The 21,303-nt window shown below is 44.2% G+C and overlaps 1 protein-coding gene across 1 annotated transcript in view; it reads left to right on the top strand.

Moving 5' to 3' along the window:
* Adgrf4 (adhesion G protein-coupled receptor F4) overlaps positions 1–20,170 on the top strand; it is a 29,580-nt gene extending 9,410 nt beyond the window's left edge. Inside the window, exons 2-10 of the mRNA XM_013350980.2 lie at positions 870–978; positions 1,838–1,892; positions 4,727–4,878; positions 6,573–6,845; positions 8,493–9,869; positions 13,577–13,618; positions 14,332–14,375; positions 15,326–15,382; positions 19,643–20,170. Of these exons, the coding sequence (XP_013206434.1) occupies positions 892–978; positions 1,838–1,892; positions 4,727–4,878; positions 6,573–6,845; positions 8,493–9,869; positions 13,577–13,618; positions 14,332–14,375; positions 15,326–15,338 (2,043 nt within the window). The 5' untranslated portion in view covers positions 870–891 and the 3' untranslated portion in view covers positions 15,339–15,382; positions 19,643–20,170. The remainder of the gene's footprint in view (positions 1–869; positions 979–1,837; positions 1,893–4,726; positions 4,879–6,572; positions 6,846–8,492; positions 9,870–13,576; positions 13,619–14,331; positions 14,376–15,325; positions 15,383–19,642) is intronic.
* Positions 20,171–21,303: the final 1,133 nt, after the last annotated feature.

Genomic DNA, 21,303 nt, shown 5'->3' with positions numbered 1-21,303 from the left:
AATGTACACACATATGTTGCCCAGTGGATGATATTTCTTCTCCTGTCACTTTGCACTGTATTTTTGAGACAGGGTCTCCTCACTAACCCACAACTGGCTGGCCTGGCTGGCCAGTGAGCCCCAAGGCTCTTTCAGTCTTTGCCTTCCTAGTGGTAAGGACCACAGGTGTGCCTGAACCATCTTCCCAGGCTCTCTAGAAAATTTGATAAATATTGCTTTCAAGAAATTTACGGGACTGGAGTTTTGCTGAATATGTATCTTTCTGGATGCTTCCATCATCTTCTTCAGTAGAAAGATCAATGATGAGAGAAATTCTTAATTTTTTTTTTTGCACTTTAACTAGATTGAAAATAGGTATTAGAGTCCTCTCCTAAGGAATGTTGTTTGGTGTGTGACCTGGTGGGCTTTTTGATTGTTCCTTTTGACTAAAAGGAACCTGAGGAGTAAAGGGCTTATTCTGCCTTTCACATCCCAAACACAGTCCATCAAGAAGAGGAACCCAGGCAGGAAGAAAAGGCAGGAATAGGAACTGAAGCAGGGGCCATGCAGGGACGCTGATTTCTGGAATTGCTCCTGGTGATTTACTCAGTCTTTTTTATACAACCCAGGATCTGCTGAGGGGTAGAGCTCCTCACAGAGGACCGGGACCTCTTACATCATTCACTAATCAAGAAAACGCCCACAGAGAAGTCTGTAGGCCAACGGGAGGAGGTCGCTTTCTCAGTTGAGTCCCTTCTTCCCCGTGGCTCTAGCCACACCAAGGTGGCTCTGTCTGGTATATACACTAAGCGTTCACCCTGCCGTGCACTAGGTAGGCCAGGTGACGTCATCACCTCCAGCTGACCCCACCTCCTTGCTTTTTGTTTCAGGGTAAAATCCCCATGTGTGAAAATGAAGGCCCAGGTGACCATCGTCTGCTCTTTACTGTTTTTTCTGACCACGGAATGTTCTCTCTATAAACCCAAGATTCACAGAAAAGTAAGTTTGTTCTCTTCCAGTGTGATCCTACCAGAAATCCCTCAGTTCCCTTAGATGTCTTAGGTAGCTGATAAGTAACACACCAATTAAAATACAATTTTGCATGATCATAGCTTTACTCTTATCGGTGGTAATTTTCAAAGGGAGGGAACAACCACAACGAAAGTTAGGAGGCGGCAGGGAAGAACAGCCCAGGAGGCAGCAGCTGGGGGTGGCAGTCACTTTGCAAGCCTCGGAGATTGTGTACAGCTGCCGAGACAGGAGAGATGTAAACTGCAGCAGAGCAAATTAGATTCAGATCTTACTGAGGTTTTGCTGGCTCTGGGAGTTGTTTTGCTTCACAGAGTCTTAATTTCTTTGTCATATATCTTTATCATATCAGTTTTTATACTTTAAGGTGATACTTCCAATCCTTTATGTGAATACAAAGTTTGGGATTCAATTATTGCAACCCAGTGAACTTTCTGTTCTTTTCATCCTACTAAGGATGGATTTAGAATACCTGGGGTTTCTCCTTAGCTGTATTCCATCTGGAGAGTCAGTACAGGCAGAGACTAGATTGATGGTATAATAGCCATTTCTGTGTTCTCTCTGGGTCCTTAAAGCTACAAGAGATCCACCCCATCCATTAACTTGACCTTCAGAGCTCAGGTGACCTTCAAGGTGAGCTCTCAGACAGTAGTGTGCCCTGGACTTGTGTCTTCTCCAGTGAGTTCCCTCAGAACCATCTCTCGAGCCCGCCACGGTTGCCACCCTAGTCCTGAGAGCTTGTACTCTATACATTAACATGGATCCTCTAAGTTAAATTGAAATTGAAAGAGAACATCAAACAGTAATTGTTTTTGAATTTTTTTTTCAGGATAAAGATGACTTTCAAACACCTCTATGGAAGCATAAGTTTAGTCGGACACAAGGTATGTAATGCTGTAAAATATAGTTTTCATTCATTTGGAGATGGCGCAAAAAGGGAAAAGGAGGCAGATGGTGGAAGCATCTTCAGACCTCAGGCTTACCTCCCATGATTCTCTGTGTTTCTCAGCATTGATATATTGTCTTACGGTTGGTTTCTTACTTAACTAATCAGGCGAGTTGACACATAATCACACATGCTTTAGAAGAGAAGACTGATGTCCATTTTCAGTTAACAAGGAAATAAGTTTGTTAAACTTCGAACAGGCCAGGAGGACACTGTTCTCCTTTCCTCCAAAGGTATATTCAGGATTCTTAAATCTGGGCAGCAGCACTCTTGTGCTCTGGGTTCTGGTAAAGCAAAGCAAGGCGGTTTGGTGGTGGTAAGACTGGCCATACTCCTGGAGTGGAGGAATGAGAACATTAGCGTTACTAACATCTTAGCATCATGTGACTTCACCCAGACATTTCAGGTCGCAGTCAGGTTCAAGGCCAGGGACACACATATTTATGCAATGTGATGTTGGATAGGGAAAGAGGGCAGAAAGGAAGCTAGTAGTTGTGCAAGATGCTTCTCCATGGTGTATCTGCAGCAACACCATGGCATCACCAACCAGTGGGTGGAGAAATTCAGTACTAATCTAGTTAATGAATTAGCCAAAGTAAGTATCTTGGGTAGATGCCAAGGAAAAAAATACAAACCCTTACTTCCTTTGGCTAGGAGTGGAACTGTATCTAGAGCTATCCAGTTTATAACCATGGTGGTACCCTTCATTTGCTGCAAATTATTACCTCATTTTTGCTGATTTCAACACTGCAATATCTCTCAACGCTTTTTCTTTCCCTCCTTTTTTCCTCTTTTGCTTTTGGTTTTGAGACAGTCCACTGAAAGGAGTCATGGCATGAACTCGAGTAGGAGCTAAAGCAGGAACCATCCATGGAGGATAACGGCTTTCAGCCTTGCTTACCAGCTCACCCTCATCTAGTTTTCCTTTCCTTTCCTTTTCTTTTTTTTTTTGTGGGGGGGTTTTCGAGACAGGGTTTCTCTGTAGCTTTGGTGCCGGTCCTGGATCTAGCTCTTGTAGACCAGGCTGGCCTCGAACTTCCAGAGATCCGCCTGCCTCTGCCTCCCGAGTGCTGGGATTAAAGGCGTGTGCCACCGCTGCCCGGCTTCATCTAGTTTTTTTAAACAGCACAGGCTACCTGGTGCTGCCCACAACATGCCAGCCTTCCCCACATCCATCATCAATTAAGATAATTTCTCGGGTGCTGGAGCGATGGCTCAGTGGTTGAGAGCACAGACTGCTCTTCCAGGGGACCTGGGTTCAATTCCCTGCATCTACAGAGCAGCTCACAACTGTAATGCCAGGATCCAACATCCTTACACAGACATACAAGCAGGCAAAACACCAATGAATATAAAATAAAAGTAAATAAATTATTTTAAAAAATTGAAGATAATCTCTCACAGACATGGACACAGTCCAATCTGTTCTGGACACGAAGTGTCAAAAACAAATAAACAAAAAACCAAAGCCAAAATGAACAAACAAAACAAAACATCACCACCACCACCACCACCACCAAAAACTCACCGCGAAACATCATTTTGTGTTTTGGGACTTGATGATGGTGATTTTTCTTTTTCAAGTGATCCTCTAACAAGAATGCTGGACTGTTGTGTAGTATTTTTAGCTCAAAGAAGGCTGTGATAGAGAAAATGTATGTGTTAGGTTGGCACTGTTCAGGCTTGAGTAAGAACACTGTGCACTGAGTGCTGGGTACTGTGAGCTCAACTCAATGAATCAACAATACATATTAGCAATGCATATTAAAGACTAGTACACACAAAATATACACAAAGGAAGACCACAGTTGTTGAGAATATCTCATCAGTTGCTGTGAATATTATGAACAGAAATTCCCAGGAATTTCACCTTATATCCCTCTGGGAACAGGAGATTAGTGCTTGATAATTCAGCATTCATGGTGACCATATAGAAAGTAACCCCAGTGAATAATGACAAGTGACTGCACCTCCAATGATGTAAAGGTTATGTGCATTTCCCGTGCTGTACCCATCAACTCTGTGTGTATAGCTCTGCACAGAAAGGCTCACTGACTCTTGTTCTCCTCACCTGCCAAGTATCTGTCAACCACAGATACAATTAAGGTTTCTATTCGGTGTTTGTATCCTTTATCTTTGGTTGCTGTGATAAGATACCGTGACCTAAGGCAACTTCAGGAAGAGAGAGTTCCAGGAGAGTCCATAACTGGTGGAGGCGCGGCAGCAGGCAGCCAGAGCAGGGAGCTGGGAGGTCACATTTTCAACCAGAGAGGGCAAACTAGAAGTGGGTGAGGCTGTACACTCTCAGTCAGTGCCTGTCCTTAGGGACATAATTCCTCCAGCAACACTTGGCATCCTAAAAGTTCCATAACCTTGCCCAAACAGTGCAATAGCTAGAGACCAAACTCAAATACACTGTACAAGAGTCTTTAAGGCTCCTGGGTTCCCCCCTGTTTTCTCTTCCTCAGGGGTTCTCACCAGGGATTTCTGAATACCCCGAGGACTCCTTTTCTGTCTTCTGCTCACTCTTCCTGGACAATAGCTTCACCAGCAACCATGCAGCTTTTTCTTATTGCTGAGAATGCAGTTCAATGTCATCTCCTTGGCGAGCTGTTCACAGAATCCCAGAATGAACTAGATGGCATTTGAACTAGATGCATTTGTCAGTGTGGAAATGGTAATTTGGCCTCTAACTTGCTGTTTTTTGTTTTTTCCCTCCCTCCCTCCCTCCCTCCCTCCCTCCCTCCCTCCCTGCCCCCTTCCTGTTTTTAGATAAATGCAGTGGAAATTGCAGCTCGACTTCCAACTGTAGCCAGAACTGTGATCCCTATTTCCGCGGAGAAATAGTATTCACATGTAGTCAAGGCAAATGGCAGAAAACAACGGAAACATGCACAAGCCTCTCTGTGGACGCCCTGTTTCAGGTGATGCTGGGTACACTCCTGGTGACAGGAGCTAACTCTCCTGGGGTGGGGTGGGGTGGAAGGCGGCACTTCCATTCTTGTCTCTTCTAAATGGCAATAAGTCTCAGGCTTGGACTTGGGGACAGCTGCCTGAGGCTTGCATCATGGCCGTCTTTCCTTACCCACGCACTGACGTACTTACCTCTCTCCTCACTCTCTCAGTCTTCCTCCTGAAGATCAGTTCCAAGATTGGGTGAGAAGTCCAGCTGAGCAAGAGAGATTGTGCCGACTCTAACTTTGGAAATGAAAGGTTAAATAAATCCAGTAAAAGTTGCTTAAGCTACATGCAAACGATGGGTCCTGCAGTAGCACAGTAAAATATCTTAGCTTTATGGGTGAATTTGTATGCCCCTTCTGCTAATTAATCAACTGAATATGTCTTGAATTAAATTAATTCTTTTCTAATGCTTTCAGTCCTTTAACTAAAACAGAGAGAGTCTAGCAGGAATAAGGATTCAATGGCTCCTACATGTCTCAATTACAATAAGAATCTGTCTTATATACTTCTATCGAGTACCCACTTCTCTCTGTTTCCCTCCAACCCCACCGAAGGACACGCATCTCCACACTTTTGTATTTCCTTCTAGAGGAATTGCGGATGGTGTTGCCTTTCCAGCCCAGGGGTTCTGGTGACGTCTCTGGAACTCCTGTGACAGGTGTAAGAGAGCAAAAGTGCTTGCTTATTCAGAGTCACTTTCTGAGGAAATATATGTAAAAACAACAGGAAATGGTCAACTAACATATACTTGGAACAATGCACATGTTTTTAAAAAATTGTGATTCTTTAGTATGTGGCATTTGAATAGCTAACCCTTCCCAATCAATTCTCCTTTGACATTCCACCTGGATCTTTCTGTAGAATATGTCTTTTTATAAATTTTGAAGGACTGGGGAGGATGAGTCAGTGGGTAAAGTTCTTGCTGTGCCGGTAAACACAAGGACATGAGTTCAGAACCCAGCATCTATGGAACTGCCCCATGTGCCTATAGGCCCCGTGCTGGGCAGGACCCTGGTGCTTGCCATTTAGCTGGTCTAGCCAAAACAGTGAGCTCCATGAGATAGAGATCTGGAGGTGCTGAGAAATCCTACTGCCAATCCAGAAGCCCAGGCTTTGGTTCCCAGCACCCAGGTTGCATGGACTAGAGCTATCTGTAAGTCTAGTTCCAGAGAAAGCCCATAGCCTCTTTCGGCCTCCCCAGGCACCTGCACTCACGTGCACATACCTGCACACAGACACATATAGGCATATATAATTAAAAGTAAAACAAATCCTAAATAATTAAAAACAAAATAAATCCTACAAAATACTTAAGTGGAGAGGCTGATTGAGGAGGACACCAATGTTAACTCATATGTGCATGTACAGGTGAGGGCATCCTCCAGGCTGTGGCATGCACACACATGAACACACACACATACTTACAACAACACACTGCAGTTCAAACCATTATTCTGAAAGCAAATTCCAGAAAGGTTCACTAGTCTGCTCTGTGGGAATTTTGGTGGTAGCCAGGGCTCCCGTGACTGCCTTAAATTATTCTGAGCAAGCGAGCTTTTTCCAGGGCCACCTTGTCTACCTGTTTTCCACACAGAGATTGCTGTGGTTTAGTTCCTTTCAGCTAATGCATGTTGGCTTCTCAATTTTTTTCCCTCAGGGCGCAAATCCTGCAGCTAGCCTTTCCATGGCATCGTCTTCCCTTTTCCCCATGAACTTAGTAGACCACAAGGCACAGCACCATATTGGGGATGTCTTTCAAGGAATCCACAAGTACTGCCCCGAGGACTACATCTGTATAGTAGACCCTGTGAAGTCCTCCAAAGTTACGTCTGGAAATATCGCATTCGTAGTAGAGTTATTAAAAAACATCTCCACAGGCTTGCAGACTTTGGACGGACAACACGGGAATGTGACTCACGAGAAAATGAAGGTACTCAAGAAATTAATTTCATTAAACACGAGACCCACTTTTTTTTTTAAATCAAATCTTGCTATTTTTAACCGTTTCAAGTGTTCTTTCCAGCAGCAGACATTTCTGTTCAGCTTTCTGTGTTAACACATTCTTCTTTATAAAAAAGTTAGGCTGTGAATGCATAGTGAGGGCCTACACGAAATCTACCCTAGGAGATCACGTTGTTTGACTCTGCATTTTTAGAAGGGAGTTGCGCATTACAACAGTAGTTAGTATCAGTGTGTTCAACAAAGCCAAACGTGTTCCCTTAGGATGGGTCTTTTGGTTTCGGGTTTTGAGATACGGTCTCATGGAGCCCAGGCTAGCTTCAAACTTCCTCTACAGCTAAGCCTGACCTTGCACTTCTCATTCTCCTGCCTCCACATCCCTCCGCCTGGGATTTCAGATGAACATCACTCCATCTAGTCTTTGCTGTGTTGGGAAGGGGACCCAGGCTTTCATGGATGTTGAGAAAACAGTCTCCTAGCTGAGGTCAATTCCAGCAAGACCTGGTCATCTTCTCAGGGATTCTATTGTGCTCATGAGCACTGGTATTTATTACTAAAGGGAGGGATATAGGGTTGTGATATGTATATAATATTTCTCAAGCCTATCATGGAATTCACATATACTTCCTTCCAAAAACAATTTTTTACATTTAATGGAACTTGAGTTCTATATTCTGTACTGCGAGGATCTTCCTCAGATGCAATAATGTTTAGATAAACACGTATACTATATGATATATATGTATATATTATGTATATTTTCAAAAGATTTATTTTTATGTGTATGAGTGTTTTGCCTGCATGTATGTATATATACAATGTGTGTTTGATGCCTTCAGAGGCCAGAACTGAAACTGATGTCACAGATGGCTGTGAGCTGCCATATGGATGCTGGGAACTGATCCTGGGTCAGTTCCTGCAGTCTTTTTTTTTTTTTGATTTTTCAAGACAGGGTTTCTCTGTAGCTTTTGGTTCTTGTCCTGGAGTTCCTGCAGTCTTATTTAGGCTTTCTATTCCTGTGATGAAACACTGTGACCGCAAATCAATTGGGGAGGAAAAAGTTTATTTAGCTTATACTGCTTCAATATCATAGCCCATCATTTGAAGGAAGTCAAGGCAGGAACTCAAGTAGGGCAGGAATCTGGAGGCAGGAGCTGATGCAGAGGCCAGGGAGGGGTACTGTCTAATGGTTTGCTTCCCGTGGCTTGCTCAGCCTGCTTTCTTATAGAACCCACGACTACCAGCTCAGGAATGGCATCACCCACAATGGGCTGGGCTCTCCCGCATCAATCACTAACTAAGAAAATGTTCTACGGTTGGATCTATTGAAGCATATTTTCCAACTGAGGTTTCCTACTTTTAGATTATGATTCTAGCTTGTGTCAAGTTGGCATAAAACTAGCCAGACCAACTGCTGAGAGTATCTCTATTTTTTAATACTAAAATAATATTGTTTATATCCTTTGAATTTTCTTCCATTAACATTCGTCATGCACAATCACAATATACAGTGAATTTGAAGAGGCCAATATCAGACGAGATGAAATAATTAGATCTGCCAAAGTTTTGGGTTTTAGAAACTAACTCTTTTACACTAACAGGCTTGTTTCCTTTGCAGAACTATGGAAAAATGGCCAACCATATCCTTAACAAGACTGCCATTTCAAATTGGGCTTTCATTCCCAATAAAAATGCCAGCTCAGATTTGTTGGAGTCAGTGAACTCCTTCGCCAAGAAACTCCAAATCCACGGTGAATCTGAGAGCATTGTCAATGAACTCTTCATTCAGACGAAAGGTGCCCACATCTATCGCAACAACTCTGAGAACAGTTTCAACCTCTCCATGCCGGTGTCCGATGACACAGAAGATGCCCTAGTACTGATAGAAATTCCCAGGCAAGCACTACGTGAGCTGCCGTCCAACGTCTCCCAAGCCATCGGCATAGCTTTTCCAACGTTGGGGGCCATTCTGAAAGAAGCCCATGGGCCAAATGTCAATCTCCCAAAGCCCGTAAATGGTCTGATCTTGTCACTGGTTTTGCCAGAAAATCTGAAAGAAATCATACTCACCTTTGATAAGATCAATAAATCCCAGAGCGCCAGCAGCCGGTGTGTCGGCTGGCATTCTGAGAAAAGGCAGTGGGACGAGAGCCCATGTAAAACGGTGTCAGATACCAGAGGCGCCGTGAACTGCCATTGTAAATGCAACAGAACAGTGATGTCTTTCTCCATTCTCATGTCATCCAAGCCTGTAAGGGACAAGGTTCTGAACTATATCACTTTCGTTGGGCTCAGCGTCTCCATCTTTAGCTTGGCGCTCTGCCTGGTCATCGAAGCTGTGGTTTGGTCCCGGGTGGTTGTGACTGAGATATCCTACATGCGCCACGTGTGCATCGTGAACATTGCAGTGTCCCTCCTGACTGCGAACGTGTGGTTCATCATTGGCTCCAATGCATATGTTCGGGCGGATCGCAAGTGGTGTGTGGCTGTCACATTTTTCAGTCACTTCTTCTTCCTCTCCCTGTTCTTCTGGATGCTCTTCAAAGCGCTGCTCATAGTCTACGGAATCCTGGTTGTTTTCCGCCGGATAATGAAGTCTCGTATGATGGCCATAGGCTTTCTCGTTGGCTATGGGTGTCCTCTGGTGATTGCTGTCATTACGGTTACCGTCACTGAGCCTGAGGAAGGTTACATCAGAGACGATGCCTGTTGGCTTAATTGGAACAAAACCAAAGCCCTTTTTGCGTTTGCCATCCCAGCCTTGGCCATTGTTGCTGTGAATCTCCTTGTGGTTCTGGCAGTTGCTATTAATACTCAGAGGCCTTTGATGGGCAGTTCAAAATCTCAGGATATGGCCATAGTTTTCAGGATCAGCAAAAATGTTGCCATCCTCACCCCGCTGCTGGGACTGACCTGGGGTTTTGGTCTAGCAACCTTGCTAGAAGGCACACACCTGGTATTTCACATAATCTTTGCGTTGCTCAATGCTTTCCAGGTAAGTTCAATAAGGGGGATTTGCTTTGTGTTTCTGGCTAGACACCAAGGCATGGGGGCTGTGATTTATTTACCATTAAAGGATACCAAGTGTTCTTTCTATATTTCAGGGGTGTCTAAGCGTAGCATATCCCACCTAGACTGGTTTGTTTCCCCACTCAAAATAACTATTTATTTATTGTGTGCACACTCTGTCCATGTATGTGGGGGGGGCATATGCGTGCCACAGAACATATATGGAGATCAGAGGACATCTTACAGGAGTCACTTCTTTTTCCCCACTGTGCAGAATCTGGAGATTGAACTCAGGTCATCAGGCTTGGTGGCAAGAGTCTTCACTTGCTGAGTCACCTCACTTGATACTTTTCCCTCCGTCTTTTAAAAAAAAGATTGTTTTTGAGACAAGATCTCACTCTGTAGCCAGTGTGACCTCAAACTTGTAGCTATCTGCCTGTCTCAGGCTCCCGTGTGCTGAGGTTATAGGTGCGATTTGATATGCTTGACCACCGATAATGTTGGGGTCAGTTGACCAGGCTGGTGGGAGGGGCCTGTCCTTCTTTCTCTCTCACTTACTCTGAGTCTTCCATATCATGCCCACATCTAGTCTTCTCACATTGATGACTGTCCTTTGGTCATGGATGTCAAAGGTTGCTCCTTGATCAAAATAGGCGTAATGCCGTCCTTCTCCAGGGAACTCAGCAAAATAGACATTTTCTGTAGCGCAGAGAGAGGACCTTCACGTTGGAAGTTGACCAGTTAGGAATTCTTATAATTCTTTCTTTCCATTTCTTGTGGAATAAAAGTTAGTTACTATTTATATCTAGATTTATATCTAGATATAGTCCTATGTTATCTGATCTTGGGAAGGCCATTTTTTTCCAGATCTCAACTTTTCTCTCCTGGCGAGATATGGATTTGGATTGGAATGATCTCCGTTGTATTTTCCCCCACACACGCTCTGACAAGATGGTCCCTCTTGTTCTAAGCTTGCCTTTCGGGGACCCTATCATTTAATCAGATTGCATTCCCTACCTATGAGTCATAGAAAATTTGGCGGGCTGATAGTCTTAATTACACTTTTAATCAGGACTTGGAAAACTCAGGCTTCTGCCTGTTTGTGTAAATAGGGTTTTACTGGCACACAGCCGTGCCTGTTTTTTCTCATGGTTTTCTTGTAGCCGACGCTGAGCTGTGATGGCACATTTGAGAGGTTGCAGCAGAGGGGAAGGCTGGCAAAGAGCAAAGATTTCCGGTCTGGGGAAGGTTTCTTATTTCCACTCTAAACGTTGTAACTGTCCAACAAAACAGCTTTCCTGTTGGCTTGTCAGGCATGGCCCAAGGAGCCAACCAGGTACAGACTTTAAAGAGACTCCAACTTAGGCCGCTCGTGTATCTTACGCATTTTCTTAAATAGTTATGTGGTCGTAAAGAGGAAACACAGACTTCAGCCTTTGTTTTTCTGAACTCAAAAATCGTCATTGCCTTAAGTTAAAAGTTTCTTCCTTAATTTTTTTATTTTATGCACCTGGATATTTTGTCTGCATGTATATCTTTACGTTATGTGCATGCAGTGCCCAAGGAGGTCAGAAGAGGGCACACGATCCCCTGGGTTGGAATTACAAATGGTTGTGAGCTACTGTGTGGGTGCACAAGTCCTCTGCAAGAGCAACAATGGCTCCTAACTGCTGAGTATTCTTTCTGAATCCCCGTTCTGTTTTATTTTTGAGAGGTCTTACTTTTTAGCCCTGGCTTGCCTTAAACTCATAGCTATTCGCCTGCCTCAGCCTCCTGAGTAATGGGATTCATGTGTGGGCCATCATCTGTGGCTAATTTTCCCACTCTGGAAATTAGTAACTAATAACTTCCCTCCCCTCCCCTCCCCTCCCCTCCCTCCCCTCCCCTTCTATCCCCTCTCTTCTCTTCTCCTCCCCTCCCCTTCCCTTCCCTCCCCTCTCCTCCCTGCCTCTCCTCTCTTCTCCCCTCCTCTCCTCTCTTTCCTCTCTGCTCTCCTTTCCTATCTTCTTTTCTCCCCTCCCCTTTTCTCTCTTCTCCCCTCCCTTCCTCTCCTCTCTTCCTTTCGTCCCCTCTTCTCCCCTCTTCCCTCTCCCCTCCCCTCTCTCTATTCCTTTCCTTCTCCCTCCCCTGTTCTCTTCACCTCCCATCTTCACTGTCCCCCTCTTTTCTTTCTGGTGCTGAGAACCAAACCCAGGCCCCATACAAGCTATACCAGCTGTTACCATGGAACTGCAGTTCCTTCCCTCATCTTTTTTCTTTGTGACTTATTAAACCTTAGGAATAGTTTATCTGTATTTCCTCTTCAGAACACTTATATTTCTCTTTTATTCATAGATAATGCTAAAAACACCTTTGGTTTTGCTAAATTCTCTTTTCTTAGCTAGAGTTCCCTGTGACTTACATTTAATATTTCATTGTCACCTGATCAGGTTTTCTTTGCAGCAAAACTGACTGAGAAAAGGTTCCCCCAGCTTCCAGGCCTTTGTAGTTTTCATTTACTTTTGCTAAAAAATTCTACCGTCTCAGAGTCCATGGTTGACTATTCACAAAATGTTTACCCCAATTCAAAACAGGACACAAGTTTCATTTCTTTAAAGATTAGTTCTCTGCTTCCCTGGTTGTGATTTTTTTGAATGACCAGATTCCATGTCATGTATACCTGTCATTCTGAGAACGACTCAACAATTCAATATTTGAGATGAAATTATGGGATTGAATCCACATTTTATAGGAATTGTTCTTGTCACTGTCATAAGAGGCCAGACCCAAGAAACTCAAGAAAAGAAGGCATTTATTTCAGTTCTTAGTTTCATGGTAGCGGGTGTGGGGTGGTAGTATGTGAGCTGTGGCTTAGGTCTTGATGTCAAGAGCTTGTGCCATCTTATGTGGATAAGGAAGAAGACAGCTCAGGCTGGAACCTGGTTTGGCTACAGACTTCTCACTTCCTGCCATACATCTGTACATTAGGTCTCACACACAAAAAGTTCCACCTTATCTCACAACAGCATCAGCAGGTGGAGACTAGGTGTTCAAATACGTGACGCTTCTCATTCAAACAATACAGTAAGGTTGAAAACTCTTTTTACATCATTGGACATTCAATAGGCATCAATAACCCATGTGCTCAAGTTCACGAGGCTGATCCTCATTGCCAGGGAAGAAGGTAGATTAAAAAAAAAGACCCATCAATGTTTATTTCATTAATTTAAAATATGTATTATTCTTCCAGCCCTGTTCATTTGTATGTGTGCGCACACATGTATATCCTGTATGTGGAGTTAGAGCTCAGCATACCAGGGTTATTTTCTCTAATCCCACCACTTGGATCCTAGGGATCAAACTCCAGTCTTGAGCCTTTGTGGCAAGTGCATTTACCTTCTGTGTCACCTTGCTGGCCCATTTTATTTTATTTATCTTAGAAACGGGTCTTGCTAAGCTACTCAGGCTTGTCTAGAACTCATGATACATATAGCTGGCCTTGAACTAGAGATCCTCCTTTCTCTGCCTCCCAAGAGTTAGGAATAGAGATCTGTACCACCATGCCAGGCTCTGCCAATGCATGTCCATCTGCGTCAGTGGAAATGGATTTCTAATGTCCAGGCACTGTTCAGGGGTCAGAAGAGTAAGATTAAAATAACACCAGGATGCTGCTCAGGAAGTTTTCTTTAATGATTTTGTTGAATTTTACTACAGGGCTTTTTCATCCTGGTGTTCGGCACGATTATGGATTACAAGGTAATTTGAATTTGTTTCATTCATTGCCAGATAATTTCCTGTGGCCGAGGGAATCAGGAGGGTGAAATAATTTTAACCAGAGTCTAGGGTTGCTGAACTGAGTACAGCTCAGGGCAATAGGGAGCAGGCCTGCTTTTCGTCCTGCCCAGCTCCCACATGGCTAGCTTTATACCTGAAATAACAACACACAAATTGTATTCATTTAAACACTGCCTGGCCCATTATATCTAGCCTCTACTTGGCTAACGCTCATATCTTGATTAACCCATTTCTATTAATGTGTGTAGCACCACGAGGTGGTAGCTTCTCAGGAAGATTCTAACCTGCATCCATCTTGGAGAGGAGAGCTATGGCGTCTGCCTCATTGTTTTCTTCCCAGCATTCTGTTCTGTCTACTCATGGCAGCAACTATGAGGAAGGAAGACGAGAATGTTCTACTCTCTCTGCTTGCTTATTGTCATGATGAGCAGAGATTGCATGAGGATATTGTTGGGAAGAAGAACGGAAACCATGGCTACAATTTGAAAATAGTTCTGTTATTGTTAATATCACACTTCGACTTTTATCCAAAAGCTTTCTGGTGCACTGCTGAACCACCTAATGTTGCTCTGGTCAGACTCGCTGGTCTTAAAGTTCTAGAACATGTGTCTGGACTTTGGAATGGCGCTGCTTCTCCTGACACCTATGAATCACTGACTGTCATTGCTTTTTAGATAAGGGATGCTCTGAGGATGAGGGGAAGTCGAGAGCAGCAGAGGTAAGGTCCCTCCTTCCAGTGACAGACTGATGGGTCAGTATCCTCACGCATGCAGAGATGGGTGCCATAGTCCAGGACTCAAAATTTGTTAGCAAAATTACTCTTTTTTTCTTTCTCATTTCACAAAGACAGAGAGAATCAGAAGATACCTTTTGGGGGAATTTTGCATGTGTGTACATTTTTAGCTTGACATGAGGCCACTGAGATTAACCCAGGACCAGTGGTTTATAAAAAGTGGGAGCTAGGACATGAGAAAGTTGAACCCACTCATTTTACCAGTGAGGAGTGTAGCTGAGAGTTGTGTGCAAGCTCACCCATCTTATTAGAAGTAGAATCATTGCCAGGAGGAAATGCCAACCAAAGCCTGCCCACCCTCCATGTGTGGGACTCTCTCCAGTAGACCACACTTCCATGGACTAGAGTAACTGTATATGTACTGACTGTAACGAAGACTTTGGAGTTGGCAATCTGTCTTTGAAAATTTGACCGAGTGCCAAATTTTCTGAATCTGCTCAAATTTATTTGTTCAACCAGTATATTCTTCCTCTGAGCTTTAGAAACAGTCTTTCTAGATGCATTGAGACACACTATCTACGGATGCTTCCAAGTGTGACTTTTAGTATCACAGTTTATTAATTTTAAGACAGAAATTTTCTTTACCATTATTTAACATCTCTTAAGTTAAACATATACCACCTAGCCAATTAATATACTGTGTCTTAACCAGCTTTATGTAAAAAAACAAAACAATGACAATGAAGTCACCCTTAATATTGCATTCAGTAAAATGCAGTAATTCTATCCTTTATGGCTGTATCAATTTGGATATTTCTCTGGGGCTTCATTCTCACACTGTTATCTTTAGGCAGCCTGCACGTTAATCTATAAGTATGCATAGTTTTGACAGTATCATCGCTCATTGACAACTCTGTTATTTTCACCCCATTTAGAAGGCATCGTTAAGTCCAGTCAATGGATCCAAAGTACTGAGTCGCTGAGACTAAAATGTAAGTATTGAACACCCAGGTAGAAACTGTACTTGCAGGCGCCGCTGAAGCACTCGTGAGCATGTCTTAGACGAGAGGGAAACAGAACGGACAGCAGGACTATCAGAAGAGGGGTACTTCTCTACCGCCCAGCACAAAAGTGAGCACAGGGACAGTGGCAGCTGAGATTCTATGACTAGACCTCAACCATATGGCCTTGGCGAGGAGATGCTGTGACCTCATTTGTACTCATAGATGATGCGCTGAGCCATTTGCCAAGCTCACACATCTTATTTCCCTTCTAACCTTTTTTATTTTCTTTATTAGTAAATCTGTTCTGTGACAGTTTCATACGTGTAATCAATGAATACTGACCGCTGCCACCTACTTCCTTCCTGTCCTTCCACCCATCTTCATTTGTCCCTACAAAATTCTCTCTCATGTTCAGGTCTATTTGCTTTGTCTTCTGACCCACCAAGTTCAACTAGGGCTGACTATGACCATGGGTTTGGAGCTAACTGATGGAGCCTGCTGGGCTCAGCAGTGATCATACAATAGAAGACCATGATTCCCTCCCTTCCAGAATCTTATTACTAACCAGCAGTCCAGAGGCAAAGGGTGGGGCATCATTAGTCCCTCACCTTTCCATGACTGACTGTGGATAGAGCCTCTCCAAGTGTAAGCATCTACAGTCATCATGAGCTGATGATTGCGGTGGCCTCTAGAGACATCTAGACTGCAGAGAATGGCATCTTGCAGATCTCCCCCTCATCTTCCACAGTGCATCCCAAGCCTTAGAGATGGTGGTGTCCATGTCTCTTGAGAGTTGAGCCCGCTACTGTTGCTTGTTTTCTGCTTCTTGGGAGCTACGAGTCTCTGCATTCATTCTGTTCATTACTCAAGAAGGACTTAGTTCCTTCTTGTGAATCGATTTTGGCACTAACGGTAACTCTGCTGCCCAGACAAAAGCATTGATTGATTAAAGTCACAAAGCAACGGGCAGACGTGCCTCTCCCTAGTGAAGCGGGGCCTAGAATCATTCCTAAGAGGGTATGGGTGTCCATGTGGCAGTTACCTGCTTATTCACAGTTGACCCCTGAGATTTATTTCTATACAGGTGAAATTGCGGGGAGGGGGATAACTTAGGCAGTCACAAGGAGGTGATTAAGTCACAAAACAGCAGCCAGAAACGGCCACTAAGTAATAGCACGTAGAGGATACACAGGCTCATATCAGACCTCTTCTTGGAGAAGTTACCATGGCCCTTCCACATGTACATAGCTGAGTGTGACTGTATTCCATCACCTGGCAGTGGCCATGTCTTCTTTTATGTTGTTTTTTTTTTCTTTTCTTTTTGACGTATGGCTCAGGCAGGGGTTGGAACCAATTTAGTGGAGGAAACAAAAATACTGTGAATTAGAAGAAATCTTGTAAAGTTTCTGACATTACAAACCCTACAGACTTGATGTACTGGTGTGGGACCTGGACACAGGGTCCCAGGGAAAGGGAGAGAGAAAAGGCTGAAGGGAAAAAGTCATCTCTGCAGACTAACAGGCGTGGAGTGCTGGGAAGCAAAAGAAGGACGATGCTGTCATGTCATTTGGTCTAGTTTAACTTCCGTTGCCTTGAGAAAATAAACTAACACAGTTTAGGAGCCAGGCAGTGGTGGAGCATGCCTTTAATCCCAGAACTTGGGAGGCAGAGGCAGGCGGATCTCTGTGAGTTCGAGGGCAGCCTGAACTACAAGCCTGAACTACAGGACAGGCTCCAAAAACAAAAACAAAACAAAACAAAACGAACACAATGTAGGGGAGAAGTCATTTATTGGTTTAGGTTAGAGTTCATTATTTTGAGGAAGTAAGGTAGGAGTTTCAAACCTCATATCCACAGTCAAGAGCAGAGAGACAAAAACATGGATGCTTGCTTGCTCTGTGCTAGCTTTCTCCCCTTTTTGCTGTTCAGGCTCACGTGCCTACAGAATGGGCAGTCCACAGTGGGCTGAGTATTCACATATAAATCAACAATCAAGTCAAAGTCTTGTAGATTTGCCCACAGGCCCATCTGAGCTAGATAACACTGCATTAAGCCTCCCTTCCCAGGTGATCCGATTCTAGGCTGTGTGGAGACCTGACACACCTAGTTAAAACCATCCCGCATCGTCTGAGGGTTTTATTGCTGTGAAGAAACATTGTTACCATGGCAGCTCTTACAAAGGAAAACATTTAACTGGGACTCAGAGTTCAGAGGTTTAGTCCGTGGTCAGCATGGCAGGAAGCATGGCAGCATGCAGGCAGACCTGGTGCTGGAGAAGAAGCTGAGAGTTCTGCATCCAGATCTGCAGGAAGCAGGAAGTGACTACCACATTGGGCATGGCTTAAGCATCTGAGACCTCGAAGCCCACCTAGTGATACATCTCCTTTTTTCAACAAAGCCACATTTACTCCAAAAAAGGCCATACCTCCTAATAGTGCCACTCCCTATAGGCTTATGGAGGCTATTTATTTATTTATTTATTTATTAAAGATTTCTGCCCCCTCCCCACCACCGCCTCCCATTTCCCTCCCCCTCCCCCAATCAAGTCCCCCTCCCTCATCTGCCCGAAGAGCAATCAGGGTTCCCTGCCCTGTGGGAAGTCCAAGGACCACCCACCTCCATCCAGGTCTAGTAAGGTGAGCATCCAAACTGCCTAGGCTCCCTCAAAGCCAGTACGTGCAGTAGGATCAAAACCCAGTGCCATTGTTCTTGACTTCTCAGCAGTCCTCATTGTCCGCTATGTTCAGCGGGGCTTATGTCTGTACTGCACCAAGACTGGGAAGTTGGGAGTGTACTGTCAGCAAAGGCCGCTCTCTGTTGTTATTTGATTTTCAGTTCTATTTTTGGACTTAAGAGGTAGATGATGAGCCGAGTTTTGAATCTTTTTGGCATGTGCTCTGCGGGTGTCTCTCTCCCTATTGAGTTTTCTCTGTCATTGGGCCGTGAATTTACACCTATACATACATGGTATTAAAAGGACTCTGGAAGAGCAGTTGGCGTCGTGGCAGAAAAAGGGATCAAATAAGCAAGCATTCGTGTAGAGGGACAGGAAAGTCACAGTAGGTGAAAATTTGAAGTCTGGAAAGGAGATTTGGTGGCATAGGGGCGAGAGGAAGGAGGTGGGGGATGTCGGGTGGGAGTGTCTTTCAACAAAGAGAGTCCCAACCACAGAAAGACTCTGGTTGTTTTTTGGTGTGTACAAGGTAGGAGTGTAGACCAGTCATGGTGAAGCCATGCAGAAAAGGCAGTATTGGCTGCTCTTAACCGGCATGCTGGGTCATAGACTAAACAGTAGTCGAGCTCCGGTAGTCAGACGTTAGGAATGGTTTTGGGATGAGAGAGGGGCATTTAGGTCGTGGAGGCTGCCTTTATCCCTCCCAGTGATCTCAGGTCAAGATTGGGGGTGCATACAGAATGGCAGCAGCTCTGTCCCTGAGGCCTGTGGTGAGGAAGGACTGCAGAGACCTGACCCGCAGGGTACTTTGGTTCAGGGGTGGATTCTGAATGGCAGATCTGGTCAGAGAAGACACAGAGGTGAACCTTATTCTTATGGAGGCCAGAGCTGCACAGTGCCCCCTGCTGTTCACACCTGCAGCAGCAGGCCTTGCAACACAGTGTTCCTCTGACCTTAGGGAGAGTTCCTCCGTGGCATGTTTGCTTAAGCCTCAAGCGCTCCTAAAAGGAGCCAGGGTTCATTTCCCTATGGAAATAAGATTCATGAGCAAAAAATAGAAGAAAACGATGCAAATGTGAGTTCAGAGCCCTAGAGTCCTTCTAAAGACTAACTGGAGACTGGGAAGAGCAACGTGGGTTCTTAGTTCATTTTATGATCCAGGAATCAGGACAACACAGGCAGGGAGCAGCCTTGCTGCTGTGAGATATACAGGCAAGTCGATCTCATTTCCTCCTCTGTTAATCATGGTATAGATATAATAGCACATTTTTTTCAGGATGGTTTCAGGATAAACAAAATAATTCCCCTAGTGCAGTGGTTCTCAACTTTCCTAAGGTTGCGACCCTTTAATACAGTTCCTCATCTTGTGGTGCCCCCCCAACCATAAAATTATGTTGCTGCTACTTAGTAACTGTAATTTTGCTTCTGTTATGAATTGTAATGTAAACGTCTGAGTTTTGACCCTAAGGGGTCGCGACCCACAGGTTGAGAACCTCTGCCCTGAAACAAACTAAGTTTTTAGAAATGCCAGCTATCATTCTATGTACCAACAAGTGCTCCATCTTCTTGTCCAGATGGCTTATTTCTCGGAGATGCCTTGCATGCTGGGATTCAAGAGAAGGAAGAACAAAAACCATAGCTGGAATAAAGCGACATCCTCTTCCAGCCAGGAGCATTACCTCAGTTGGAAACCAGCTGAGGCTCACAGTGAACTAGCAGGATTTTCCAAAGACTGGCCTGTTGGCTCTGATTTGACAAAGACTGGTATTTGTTCACGTGGTCAAGAGTCACCCTCCATCTGCAAAGCATTGAGTGGTCTCCTTGGTGAGCCCACAGCGGCCTGCGGATTGTCTGCTTTCATCCCCCAAGCTTCTCTTGTTGCCCTGGACCCAGACATCCTTGCACTGAGGGAATCCTGGGGGTCTGGAGGATTCAGGTCAGACCCAGTGTCGGTGGCAGGGTTAAAGGTCAAATGTGAAGGATAGCGTATCTACTCTGCAGTTTGTTCATGTTCAGTTTCCCCCAAATAGGAAAAGAACATTGGGTGGCTGTTCTGTGTGCTTATTATTTTAATTCTTGAGTTAGACAACCTGGCTTGTAGGACCTTCGCTTCTTCCTCTGTGAGACAGACACAGTGCTGTTACGGTTCTTACTATTGATAAGTGGATGTGTTTATGACTGTTTCTTTTTAAACAACTGTAAATAAAGAAAATTTGGGTTATTATTTTTAGAAATAAAAATAAGACACATTTACTTTCCCTAACCTGTTCATGTGCGTTCTCACTCAAGATGGGCTTTTCCAGTGACAACACAATATTCATGGATATCAGCGGGGTAGTCTTCTCAGCTCATGGGTTAAGTCTGGGAAGGCTGATATTGCAGCTTTGCAATGGTTTGGTAAATGGCAGCCCTCTGGACCGGCCTTCAGACTGAAGACATCATTAGGACTAGAGATGGCCCTATGTGTGAGTCATTTGGTCATCTTGTTTTTTGTATTACAAAATACTTAGTAACTGTAAGTGAGGGCAAAGTGAAACCACCGAACTCAATCTCTCCTTGGTTAGAGAGAAAGGTTATTAAGGATCAAATTACCAAGGCTGTCTCTCATGGGGGGGTCAGTGGGAGGAGCAAAATGGTAGAAAAACAACTAGATTTTATCTGATAGCAGTGTCCTTGAGGTGATACAGGCTTTTGAGATTGACCGGGAACTAGGAAGTTGACAGATTTAAGGGAGATTTTTTAAGGGTGGTTTAAGGGAGGTCTATGACATTGTCACCAGCACCGCCATTTTGGGAGCTTCTTTGGGTCTAACAGTAACTATCTCTGTAGGACTACAGTCAAAACTTTTAGTTTTGGTTTAGAAACAAAGCTGGTTTCACACCAAAGGTTATTATAGAATGATAAATCATTCCCTTCTGGTATCGTTAAAACATTCTTTGAAGGAGGCTGGAGAGATAGTTAATGGGTAAAGACACTTGTCACCAAGCTTGATTACCTGCGTTTGATTTCCAGAATCTACATGGGGGAAGGAGAGGGTCAACTCCAGCAAGTTGTTCTCTGACTCCACATGTGAGAGTACACACACATACACACACACGTGCACACACACATACACACACACATGCATGCACACATATGCATGCACACCACCCCCCACATGCACACACATACTCATACACACACATGCACATGCATGCACACAAGCACACGCACATACACACAAGCACGCATGCAC

The sequence above is a fragment of the Microtus ochrogaster genome, linkage group LG2 (genome assembly GCF_000317375.1).
Source record: "Microtus ochrogaster isolate Prairie Vole_2 linkage group LG2, MicOch1.0, whole genome shotgun sequence".
Classification (NCBI taxonomy): Eukaryota; Metazoa; Chordata; class Mammalia; order Rodentia; family Cricetidae; genus Microtus; species Microtus ochrogaster.
This window is presented reverse-complemented; position numbering and strand designations above follow the sequence as displayed.